The sequence below is a fragment of the Phyllobates terribilis genome, unplaced genomic scaffold (assembly GCF_046119375.1).
Source record: "Phyllobates terribilis strain yellow unplaced genomic scaffold, ASM4611937v1 Scaffold_4__5_contigs__length_816908805, whole genome shotgun sequence".
NCBI classification, from domain to species: Eukaryota; Metazoa; Chordata; class Amphibia; order Anura; family Dendrobatidae; genus Phyllobates; species Phyllobates terribilis.
In genome coordinates, this window is record NW_027362764.1 from 497,432,573 (window position 1) to 497,446,202 (window position 13,630).

Consider the following 13,630-nt stretch of genomic DNA (forward strand, 5'->3'; position numbering starts at 1 on the left):
ATGAGTGGCCATCATTACTTTAAGGAATGAAGGTCAGTCAGTGCGAAAAATTGGGAAAACTTTGAAAGTGTCCCAAAGTGCAGTTGCAAAAAACATCAAGCGCTACAAAGAAACTGGCTCACATGAGGACCGCCCCAGGAAAGGAAGACCAAGAGTCACCTCTGCTTCTGAGGATAAGTTTATCCGAGTCACCAGCCTCAGAAATCGCAGGTTAACAGCAGCTCAGATTAGAGACCAGGTCAATGCCACACAGAGTTCTAGCAGCAGACACATCTCTTCAACAACTGTTAAGAGGAGACTTTGTGCAGCAGGCCTTCATGGTAAAATAGCTGCTAGGAAACCACTGCTAAGGACAGGCCAGAAGCAGAAGAGACTTGTTTGGGCTAAAGAACACAAGGAATGGACATTAGACCAGTGGAAATCTGTGCTTTGGTCTGATAAGTCCAAATTTGAGATCTTTGGTTCCAACCACCGTGTCTTTGTGCGACGCAGAAAAGGTGAACGGATAGACTCTACATGTCTGGTTCCCACCGTGAAGCATGTGTGGCGCCCAGGGGATGGGGACGACTCGGCGCCCGGGCCTTAATGCCTGGTCTTGGGGGACGTCGCGGTGGTCGGCTCCCGGGCCCGTACCCTGGGGTCTCTCTTAAAAAAGGGGAAAATAAAATGTCAAATTTCGTGACGCCACCTGTGGTGTCTGGTGAGGATCACCAGCGCTGCGGCGGTCCACTGAGGCCGGTGTTACGGCAGCTTTGATGGTGTAGCTCCCCACAGGTGGAGCTAGGCCTCAGGGCAGCGATGTTTAACGAGGTGCACGATATGGCGGTGACCCAGCCAGGTCCAAGGAAGAACAGGGGACACACACACATGGTTTGCTTCTGTACCTTTTACTGGTGGGAATGCAGGTACCGTCCGGAGCACTGTAGGGTGAGGGGTGCACTGCAGGACTCTCCCCAGTGAGCAGGTGTAGGGCCTCCTGTTTCTTCGCCGCTTAGTGTTAGTCTCTTGCCTGCCTGGAGCTAGGCCTAACTTAGTCTCTGTTCTGCACCGGCTGATCCTGTGGTAGGGCCTTCTGTTGGAGTACACACTCCCTGGTATATGGGGGCTCGGTAACTTCTGAACCTGGTATAACAGTCAGCGTTTGGTATTCCTGGGACATGTAGTTCGCCAGGGGTTCTGGTTGTCTTCTGCTGGGTGTAAAGAATCCCTGCAGACTCGGACCCTGTGTCTGGTATATGGTTTCTGGGGTGAGCAGGTAAAGCTCCTCTGCCCCCAATGCTACTCACTCCTCTAGCCTTCGGCCTACTAGGGCCCTCACAAGGCTATACACACTGGCAGTTAGGTGGCGGCCTCTTCTGCTGTTCTCTGAGCATCAGCAACGCTCCTAGCTCACTTAACTCGAGTTGCTTGAGTCTGACTGAGCTCCACTGCAGACTGACCTGTTTCTCTGTGTCTCACTCTGCAGGAACTGGCTATGGACTCCAGACTGTTCTGTCTCCACTCTCTTCCTGAGGAGAACTCACTCACAGACTCTCTCTCCTTCTGTGTCTGAGCAGAAACTAAAACCGCTGAATCACTCCACCTTCCCTATTTATATCCCTATCCAGGCTCCCTCTGGTGGTCTGGGGTGGAAGATGGAGGTGTGTGTATGCTCTGAGGGCCTCTTGTGGAGAAAACCTGAAATGCACCCCTCCAGGATCTGTGGCTCCATGCACAGCAGGGCGTCACACATGCAGGAGGAGGTGTGATGGTGTGGGGGTGATTTGCTGGTGACACTGTTGGGGATTTATTCAAAATTGAAGGCATACTGAACCAGCATGGCTACCACAGCATCTTGCAGCGGCATGCTATTCCATCCGGTTTGCGTTTAGTTGGACCATCATTTATTTTTCAACAGGACAATGACCCCAAACACACCTCCAGGCTGTGTAAGGGCTATTTGACCAAGAAGGAGAGTGATGGGGTGCTACGCCAGATGACCTGGCCTCCACAGTCACCAGACCTGAACCCAATTGAGATGGTTTGGGGTGAGCTGGACCGCAGAGTGAAGGCAAAAGGGCCAACAAGTGCTAAGCATCTCTGGGAACTCCTTCAAGATTGTTGGAAGACCATTTCCGGTGACAACCTCTTGAAGCTCATCAAGAGAATGCCAAGGGTGTGCAAAGCAGTCATCAAAGCAAAAGGTGGCTACTTTGAAGAACCTAGAATATAAGACATATTTTCAGTTGTTTCACACTTTTTTGTTAAGTATATAATTCCACATGTGTTAATTCATAGTTTTGATGCCTTCAGTGTGAATGTACAATTTTCATCGTCATGAAAATACAGAAAAATCTTTAAATGAAGTGTGTCCAAACTTTTGGTCTGTACTGTATATATATATATATATATATATATATATATATATATATATATATACACACAGATACTATATTCCTGGAAATCCTTTAAGGAGATATAAATTCCATGTCTTGTACATGTCTTGTAAACAAGTCCCGCTGCCTCAGTTGGCCTCATAATCACATCGATGGCTTTAGTTCTTAAAAAGTCTGGTATTATCATAATCTGATTTCCTGGCTGTATTTCAGTTTCTTCACACTCTAGTCCTGTATGTGGCTAATAATCACAGGTAATTGTCATCTCACGTGAAATGTTCATTTTAAGTTAAACTACTGCCAAATTATTTTTCTTTTTGCATTTTAATGCTGATGTATAGATTAGAATTGGAAGTTACTTTTTATTTTACTAACCATGACTTTTCTGTTTAAAAGTATCATTTTATATATATATATATATATATATATATATATATATATATATATATATAAACATTAGTAGCACCCATATAGTCTAAAGGAGTCTAGGAAGAAATAGCGAGAGAAAGATTTACAAAAGTTGAAAAATCACCTATATTTATTTATTTATTTTTTATCCAAAACCCTAACCGCACTGCATATAAATCTACATATTTTCTATATATAAGTGTAATAAAACACATTTTATTAGTGAAGTACTGTGTTAATATTTACTCATTACTGTTATCCAGCAATGTATACCATATTTAGAGAATAGAAGAAAGGGTAACAGCTATAAGTGTGACACCACATAGCATTATTGACGCAATAAATTGTCCTTCACTGCAGCACTGACGCCTGTCTCCTCCTCCATCATCTACTGAAAGAAATGCTGTTGAGGAGGCATCAGTGCCATCAAGCTCATCATTCATGTTTGCTGCGGCTTCCACAGTCCACCTTAACACATTGACCTTCAACTCCATGTCAGTGATCATCTCGTCCACCTTCAGAATTTCACTTTCTAGTTCACTGTGCTCCAATTTCTCTTTGTTAGTTGGTGAATTGCTGTAGTTGATGTTCTGGACGCTCAGTGCCCTGGAGGCAATAGCTGAAGTGTTCCCTGGAACATAAAAGGTACTTTAGAAGTCTGAAGCTGTATAACAGGTCAATAAGGATGCCTAGTACACGTCATTAGAGCCGTTATTTATAGTAGATTAGAAAGGAACAGACCGGATGCTCATGGCGAAATAACCACTCAATAATAAAAGAAAAGGTAAAGAAAAGAAAAAGTAGGTCATCCTAACTAATAACAACTATCATGCTGTTAGAACATTTAATACATTTATCCTTAGAAGTAGCTATTTTAATCCTAGCATGTAAAGAGCAATATCTGATACATGCGAATCAGGGGTGGCCATTGGGAAAAACCTGTGTAGCCACAGGGGCCCAAGAGGCAAGGGGGCCCACCTCCACCTTCAAAGCAGCAAGCAGCTTTTGTCATAGACACAAAGAGGGGCCCATATACTGTTCTTGCACAGTGGCCCTCTTCTATTTGTGTTCGCCCCTGATGCAGGTGTTTTCTTACTTCCAATATGATTTGGCTAGGTACGACTTACATTTGTCTCTTCTCCACATTTTATGATTTTCTTATTTTACATAATAAAATTACATAACAAAGGAACACAAATTTTTTCATGACAAGTGGTCCAGAACATAGATTCTTAGTGTTTTTCTACTAGGGTCTTAACAGGGGGAACATAAAATAGGAGCCTTAATATTGGTCATAGTACATGTCAAAATCAAGACAACTTAAAAGCAAGCACAATGTGGTCATTAATGTTGCTAACGTGGAGATTGGTGTAAATATAGAAAGACCTATATTTCATGATGTTGTCTGCCATAACTGCCTCCTTAGTTGAACTTTCCCATTTCTTAGTGTCCACCTTACTGTGTAATTATTTAACGGGGATATCCAGGACTTTGTGAAAAGCAAAAAAATGTGCCTAAGCATTGACAGGCAGGTAGTAGCTACCTACCTGCCTGTTGTGCCCAGCGCCATTCATTACCGGTACAGAGCGCACCTGCCGGCGATTCAGCTACCTGTGCTGACATCACATTGACAGAGAGGCCACTTCTTTTCCGCTACGCTTTGTTGACAGGGCGGGACTTCAACGTCATTTTGATTGACAGCCGGATTCCTGCTGCCTAACTGGGGGGCCAATCAAAATTATGTCGAAAGCCACACCCTGTCAACAGAGCAGGGTGGAAAATAAGCCGCCGGTCTGTCATCGTGACATCAACAGAGGCAGCTGAATCCCAGGCAGGAATGGTCTATGACCGCTCTGTGCCGGCAATGAATGGCACCAGGCACAACAGGCATGTAGGTAGCAACTACCTGCCTTTTAGTGCTTAGGTACATTTTTTGCTTTTCACAAAGTCCCGGATATCCCCTTTAAAATTAAATTGTAAGTTATATATACCTCAAAGGGAATTTTCAAATAAGGCTGACGATATGAAGCCTCTGTCACTCCAGCTCTATTCCCCACCCAGCACCACCTCTTCTTGCTTGACTGCCTCTATGCTGTATGACTTCAGGCAAAGAAGCCTTCAGTCAAGCAGGAAGAGGCGGTGCTGGCTAAGGAATAGACCTGGAGTGACAAAGCCTTTAGATCTTCAGCCTTATTAGTATATCAATTCAAACTTTGATTTCTTAGTAGCGGAGGAACAGACTAGCCATGTAAAGGTATTACTGGACTTGTCTTTGAAAGAACTATATATAAATAATTCGGGGTGTGAAATCCTGCTGACAGATTCCTTTTAATGTTATCTATATGTTCAAAATTAGTTATGGGTCATTTGCTGTAATGGAAAGGCTGAGGGTATGTGCCCACGGTGCAGATTTGCTGCGGTTTTGACGCTGCGTTTTTATGCAGAGTCAAAACCGCAGAGGCCAGATGTTACAGCTTAGTGGATGGGATTTCTAGAAATCCCATGCCCACTATGCGTTTTTGTGCACCTGCGGATCACCTGCAGAAACTGACATGAGGTGCGTTTTTCATATCCGCAGCATGTCTATTTCTCTCGCGGAAACGCATGCGGATTTTCCCCATAGACTTGCATTAGATGAGGAAAATCCGCATGCGTAAAAAACGCATGTGTGTTTTGTGTGCGTTTCTGCAGCGGAAACGCACACAAAAACGCTACTAGATGATCAATAAAGTTTGTTTAAAAAAAAGCTATTCCCTAATTTCAACATGAAGACATGGAAAACACATGCGGCAAAATCGCATGTAAAAACCGTACCTAAAACCGCAAGTAACCTAATTTGCATATTAGGTGCGGAAATGGTGTAGAAATTCTACAGCGTCAAAACTGCAACAAATCCGCACCATGTGCACATACCCTAATAGTATTGCAATCTATTTTCTTTATATTCTAAAACTAAATATCTGAATAAATGTTGTCTTGAGAAGACACTTAAGGTGTTAGGATTTTACAGTGGAATGTAAAAGTTTGGGGACCCCTGGTCAAAATTACTGTTATTGTGAACAGTTAATCAAGTTGAAGATAAAATGATCTCTGTAAGGCTATGTGCCCACGATGCAGAAATGCTCAGGATTTTTTCCTGAGCGTTTCTGCATCTCCCTGGCAGAAAAAAACGCATGCGGATTGTACATGTGGATTGTACATGCGAATTGTACATGCGTTTTCCTGCCAGGGACATGCGGAAGTGAAGCGTTCTTCACTTGCATTTCCATATGCGGGTTGACAAGCGCTTTCCAAGCAATTTTAGCATCACTTGGAAAGTGCTTGTCAACTTGGTCACACTATATAAATCCATGCAAACAGCATGGATTTATATAGTGTGACCCGAGAGAATGTCAAAAAATAAAAAAATAAATATATACTTACCCTCCGATGGCCCGCGCTGGCTTGCTTCGCTCGGTCCCGGCTGCCAGCAGCGGTAGAGTGAAGGACCTGCCGACGTCAGCGTTGTGTGACCCCTCACATGACTTAGACGTTAGCGCAGGTCCTTCATTCCATCGCGAAGTGCCGGGAAGCAAGGAGGAGCGCAGCGCGGGCTGCCAGAAGGTAAGTATACATTTTTTTTTTATTTTATTCTTTTTTTACAGCTTTTTTAATAGTACCTGGGTGTGGGTGAGACTCTCCTCTCCTCTACACCCGGGTACCATCCGTACATTAGAACGCGCCAATTACGCAAGTACAGATGCAGTCTTGCGGAATTGGCGCGTTCTAATGCAAGTCAATGGTGGCGAAAACGCAGCACTTCCGCAAAATAATTGGTAGTACTGCGTTTTTTTCCGCAATGATAATCCGCAGCGGAAATTTACGCAGCATGTGCACAGCACATGCGGATTATCATTGGGGGACATGGCAGGCCTTCTACCATGCGTTTTTTAAGCGTTTCTGCAGCGTTTTTGCCGCTGTGGAAACGCTTAAAAAATGCATCGTGGGCACACAGCCAAACGTCTAAAGTTAAAGATTACACATTTCTTTTGTATTTTAGGGGAAAAAAAAAAAAAAAAAAAAAATATATATATATATATATATATATATATTTTCATCTTTTACATTTTAAAAATTACAAAAAGTAAAATGGTCAGATGCAAACGTTATGGCACCCTGTATGGTTAGTACCCTTTTGAAAGTATCACAGCTTGCAAACGCTTTCTGTAGATAACCAAGAGTCTTTCAATTCTTGTTTGAGGGATTTTCATCCATTCTTCCTTGGAAAATTCTTCCAGTTCTGTGAAATGCCTTGGTCATCTTACATGCACTGCTATTTTGAGGCCTAGCCACAGATTTCAAATGATTTTCAGATCAGGGGACTGTGAGGGCCATTGTAAAACATTCAGCTTGCTCCTTTTGAAGTAGTCTATTGTGGATTTTGATATGTGTTTAGGATCATTATCCATTTCTATAAGGCATCCTCTTTTCAATTTCAGATTTTTTACAGATGATATTATGTTTGCATCAAAAATTTGTTGAAATTTCATTGAATCCATTTTTCCCTCTACCCGTGAAATATTCTCTGTGCCATTAGCTGCAACACAACCCTAAAGCATGATCGATCCACCCCCATGATTAATGGTTGGTGAGATGTTCTTTTCCTGAAATTCCGTGCCCTTTTTTTCTCCACACATACCTTTCATCATTGTGGCCAAAGAGTTCTATTTTAACCTCATCGGTCCACAGGCCTTGTTTCCAAAATGCATCAGGCTTGTTTAGATGTTCTTTTGCACACTTCTGACGCTAACTTTTATGGTGAAAACGCAGGAGAGGTTTTCTTCTGATGGCTCTTCCATGAAGGCCATATTTGTGCAGGTGTCTCTGAACAGTAGAACAATGTACCACAACTCCAGAGTCTGCTAAATCTTTCTGAAGGTCTTTTGCAGTCAAGCGGGGGTTCTGATTTGCCTTTCTTGCAATCCTACAAGCAGCTACCACTGAAATTTTGCTTGGTCTTCCAGACCTTATCTTGACCACTGTTCCTTAATTACATTTCGAACTGAGGAAAAGGCAACTTGAAAACACTTTGCTACTTTCTTATACCCTTCTCCTGCCTTGTAGGCCTCTACCATTTTCATTTTCAGAGTGCTAGGCAGCGGTTTCGAAGAATTCATGGCAGCTGTTTTTTGGCACAAGGTTAGAGGAGGCTGGGTTTTTATAAAGCTGGGAAATTTGCATCACCTAGCCTTTCCAAACGATGATAACGGACAAGAAATAACCCCAACAGGCTAATTAACGTCTGAAACCTTAGTGAAAGTTATCTGAGCACAAAAATGTCCAAGGGTACCCAAACATTTGCATCTGCCCATTTTCCTATTTATAATTTTTAAAATGTAAAAAGTGACAATTTACAAAGAATACAAAGGAGATGTGTCATCTTTAACTTTAGGCCTTTTTTTTTTAGATCATTTCATCTTCAACTTGATTAACTGTTCACAACAGCAGTAATTTTGACCAGGGGTGCACAAACCTTTACATGCCACTGTACCTTTCTCTACCCACTTTTTAAATATGATCAATTAGTCTTGTAATTGTGTCTGTTCACAGACAAAGACATTGACTATAGAGGTTGGATATCTGTGAACAATGTAGTGTCTTCACATAATCGGTCACTACAGAGGTGAAAGGAGATTAAGACAGAATTACTCTTTGTCACGTATGCACTGTCCCTGCACATGATGTTGATGCGACTGAAGAGGTAATCTATTTCCACTCTATTTCCACTCACTTAATCTTGCACTTACACTTTTCACTCAGGTTGCAAACTTAGCATAAGGCCTGGTTCCATTGCACCGTTTGCCCTTTTTTGGCAGTTGTGCGAAAATCTCACTGTTTTATTTTGATCTTTTTGTGGATCTGACTATGCCATTTAAGCTTTTGGAAGTGAGTAAAAAGGAAAAGTAAAGACATCCTTGTGCTTTCTCTTCTTCACACATCCACTTTTTGTACATGAAAAATTGGACATATTCATGTGAATGTAGCCTAATACAATGAGTTGAATCTCTTCTGTTTCCTTGAGGCTGGAGAAACAATGGATACGCACTTAGATGCATCTAACCCCAAACACGTGAATCAACCTTTCATGTCCAAATAATTCCTTGGAATGCTCGTTTCACATTACTCTTACAGCCTAAACAAGCTTCATTCTTAAGGTGAAATGATCTGTTGTACTACACTAAAGATCATCGTTCTCAGAAGAGATCATCCGGTGTAAAAATGACTCATGCTATCGAGAGCAATGACAGCCAAGTCACATTGAACGATTTGTTAAGGATATGGATTGTTCATAGTGCATCAAAAGAACCGTCTGACTGTGCTGATGAATGACTGATGATCAGCCAGCAAGTAGCTGATTGCCAGTTACAGTTATATGAAAAAGTTTGGGCACCCCTATTAATCTTACAATGTTCTGGAATGGCCATCCCAGTCCCCAGACCTGAATATCATTGAACATCTGTGGGATCATTTGAAGAGGGCTGTCCATGCTCGGCGACCATCAAACTTAACAACTGGAATTGTTTTGTAAAGAGGAATGGTCAAAAATACCTTTATCCAGGATCCAGGAACTCATTAAAAGCTACAGGAAGCGACTAGAGGCTGTTATTTTTGCAAAAGGAGGATCTACTAAATATTAATGTCACTTTTCTGGTGAGGTGCCCATACTTATGCACCTGTCAAATTTTGTTTGAATGCAGATTGCACATTTTCTGTTAGTACAATAAACCTCATTTCAAGGCAGAAACATTACTCTGTCCAACAGTTATTACATATATCAAACTGAAATAGCTGTTGCAAAAACACCAATTTTTATAAAACATTAAGCTTAAGATTAATAGGGGTGCCCAAACTTTTTCATATAGCTGTATTTTGTGCCGCTGGTGAGTTGTGTAAACAGACCCTTAGTCCTTGGCTCTGGTTTCCAAAGCCACCTACCATTTCATTAGGGAAATGTTGTTTATGACTGGACAGTGTGAGGCAGTGACCGGGATCGTGTACGAGGGGCGGTATATCTCCCCCAGAATGTGTACAGAGACCTATTAAAACCATTGGAGTGCATTGCAGTCACAGACACACCTGTGGTTGCAATGCAGGAATGAAGGTGAGCGTGCACCTAGTCAGGCTATCTGGCTAAGGCAGATTAGTAAAAACCTAGCAGGTCCTTCATTTCTGGGAGGAGGTCACAGGAGGCAGTGGGGCAGGCTCCTCACTCCAACCCGGGTTTTCCAGTGGCTCTTGCCACAGATCCTTTAAAACCCTGCACTAAGGATTAGTGTTGTTCTATGTTGGAACCTGCTAGAAGCACAGCAGGAAACCTCAGCAGGATTGAGTGTGGCTGAACCTACGCCTGGGAACCCTCTGCACCTGTCAGGCTCTGAGCGGCCGGCACGGCCGTTGCCCACGGCAACCATTGCGTATGGACTTTCTGTTAACCCGGTTGCGAACCGGAGGACTTTCTGTTAACCCGTGAGTCGCTGAAATAAAAGCTGTTTTTATTGGACTTGCTTGGGTCACTGCCTCAGTTACTGCACAGTGTGAACACCGCCGCCTTACAGCTGGTGGAGAATGCGGGCATAGTGACTGAGGCATACCCCAACCGGCAGCTGCATGACCAGAATCCGGCCAGAACGTCGCAAGGCCCGGGACAAGGTTCGCTCAGCATTGAGGAAGATGGGACCGGAGGACGACGTGGAAGCTTTCCTGACCATTTATGAGCGCACGGCAGAGCGGGAAAACCTACCAGCTGGCCAGTGGGCAGAAGTGGTGGCTCCGTTTTTGATCGGCGATGCCCAAAAGGCCTGATTCAACCTCAGTCGAGAGGACGCCCAGGACTACCAGAGGCTCAAAGGTGAGATCCTTGCCCGTCTGGGGGTCAATACGTATGTGAGGGTTCAGCGTGTGTTTTCATGGGCCTATGTGGTGACCCGACCTGCCCGGTCTCAGGCTTATGACCTCCTGCAGCTGGTAAAGAAGTGGCTTCAGCCTGAGACTTTGACTCCAGCCCAGATGGTGGAGAGGGTGGTGATTGACCGGCTGGTGAGGACTCTGCCAGCCGCTATCCAACGTTGGGTGGGGCAAGGGGACCCTGGCACACTCGACCAGGTGGTCAGCCTGATTGAGCGCTACTCGGCCACTCAGGACTTTATCCGGGACTCTGCCCCCTCGCGGCTGTCACGCCGATCCCTGCCAACCCAGGAGTCAGGAAAGGGGTTGCGTCCCTCTGCTGGGGACAGTCAGCACCGTACACGTGCTAAAGGGGAACCCCGGAGTGAGAGTGGCAGGAGACCGGTTCCCTCCCAAACTGTCATAAGACCTAACAGTACCTCCACCCTTAGGTGCTGGCGGTGTCAGGGGCCGGGACATGTGGTTGCTAATTGTCCCCTGACTACGGAACCCATGGACTGCGGATATAGCCGCCGGGTCTCAATGTATGCCCAGACCGTCTGCACGGCGAGCGCCGACCCCCGAGACAGTGAACTCCAACTATGCCAGGTACTGGTTAATGGGTACCCCACGGAGGCCCTCTTGGACTCAAGGAGCCTTGTGACTTTGGTACATGGGTCGCTGGTGGCAGGAGACAACCCCAGTGGACGGCCAGTCGGGGTTGTGTGTATCCATGGGGACCTCCGAGAGTACCCAACTGCGGAGGTAGTCTTGTCCACGCCATGTGGAGAAATAAAACATGTGGTAGGGGTGGTAAAAACTCTTCCCTATGGGACTGTGTTGGGAAGAGACTTGCCCCTGTTCTGGACTTTGTGGAAAAACAAAATCCACTCTCCCCCGGTAAAATGTATTACAGGTGTTGTACCCGACGAACCTGAGTCAGAGGAACCTACCGTAGGGGTGTCCAACCTAGGGACAGAGTGTGACCCCGATAGGTTTCCCTTAGAGGTACTGGCAGGAGAGGTCGAGGAGACCCCATCGATCCCCGAGCTGGAAGTGTCCCGGGAAACGTTTGGGACGGCTCAGCTACAGGATCCCACCCTGGCTAAGGCGCGGGAAAGGGTGTTAGAGGTAAATGGCGTAGCTCAACAGCCCGGTGCAGATACTGTATTTCCACGCATGGCAATCAACGGTGAGTTGCTCTATAGGATAGATAAAATCAGGGACGAGGTTGTGGAACAGTTAGTGGCACCTCAGTTGTACCGTCGGGTGGTTCTAGATTTGGCACACACACACCTGCTGGGTGGACACTTAGGGGTAAAAAAGACGCTAGAACGTATCTTACAGTGGTTCTTTTGGCCTGGGGTTTACGCGGAGGTCAAAAAGTACTGTGAATCCTGCCCCGAATGTCAGTTGACCACACCCACCGCAAGTTTCCGTAGCCCATTGGTACCCCTGCCAGTGATAGAGGTACCTTTTGAACGGATTGTAATGGACTTGGTAGGGCCCATTGTAAAATCCGCCCGTGGCCACCAACATATACTGGTGGTCGTCGACTATGCCACCCAGTACCCGGAGGCTATACTACTACGCCACACCTCAGCAAAACTGATTGCACGGGAGCTGTTTGCCATGTTCTGTCGCCTTGGACTACCTAAGGAGATCCTGACGGATCAAGGGACCCCTTTTATGTCCAAAGTGACAAGGGAACTGCAAATTGCTAAAAATTAAACAATTGCGCACCTCGGTGTACCACCCTCAAACCGACGGGCTAGTAGAACGGTTCAATAAAACCCTCAAGTCCATGTTAAAAAGGTGGTTTCTAAGGACGGAAGGGATTGTGACATGTTGCTACCCTATTTGATGTTCGCCGTCCGTGAGGTACCCCAAGCTTCCACAGGGTTCTCTCCCTTTGAGTTATTGTACTGCAGACACCCTAGGGGTCTGTTGGACGTAGCCAAAGAGACATGGGAACAAGAGCCGACTCCACTTAGGAGTATAATTGAACACGTGGCTAGTATGCAGGACCGGATCGCGGCAGTTATGCCCATTGTGATAGAACATCTGTTAGATGCCCAGGCAGCCCAGAGGCGCACATATAATAAAAGGGCCAGAGTCAGGTCTTTTAACAAGGGCGATCGGGTGTTAGTTCTGGTACCCACAACTGAGAGTAAACTCATGGCCAAGTGGCAAGGGCCATATGAGGTTCGAGAAAAAGTGGGGGAGGTAAATTACTAGGTGTATCAGCCCGGAAGGAGGAAACCTGAGCAGCTTTACCATGTAACCCTGCTAAAACCTTGGAAAGACAGAGAGTGTTTAGTTACAGACGTCACCCCGGGCATATCGCCATAGAGTTCTCTACCTTCAGCCAGGAAAGCGCCCGAGGGGGATGTCAGGATAAGTGATGCTCTCACTAAACAGCAGCGACGGGAGGCTCGCTCGCTGGTGCAGCGCAATACCGACGTGTTCTCAGAGCTACCGGGTAGGACTACGGTTATCCAACATAACATTGTCACCGAACCTGGGGTAAGGGTGCGAATGAGACCGTACCGGGTACCCAAAGCCCGGAGGCAGGCCATCACGGCTGAGGTAAAACAAATGCTTCAGTTAGGCGTCATAGAGGAGTCACGGAGTGAGTGGGCTAGCCCCATCATACTGATTCCAAAACCAGACGGATCGTTACGCTTCTGTAACAATTTCCGGAAATTGAATGAAGTGTCAAAGTTTGACCTTTATCCAATGCCCAGGGTGGACGAGCTGATTGAGAGACTGGGGCAGGCCCAATACTTTACCACGCTCGATCTCACCAAGGGTTACTGGCAGGTACCTCTCACAGATTCGGCAAAGGAAAAACACCGCCTTTGTAACTCCGGAGGGTCTATACCACTATGTGGTCTTACCTTTTGGGTTACATGGGGCCCCGG

General features: G+C 45.4%; 1 protein-coding gene across 1 annotated transcript in view; it reads right to left on the bottom strand.

Annotated features, from left to right (window-relative positions):
* Nucleotides 1-2,955: 2,955 nt before the first annotated feature.
* LOC141264394 (regulator of G-protein signaling 9-binding protein B-like) overlaps nt 2,956-13,630 on the bottom strand; it is a 28,952-nt gene continuing 18,277 nt past the window's right edge. The window contains exon 3 of the mRNA XM_073676689.1: nt 2,956-3,414. Coding sequence (XP_073532790.1) covers nt 3,062-3,414 — 353 coding nt within the window. The 3' untranslated portion in view covers nt 2,956-3,061. The remainder of the gene's footprint in view (nt 3,415-13,630) is intronic.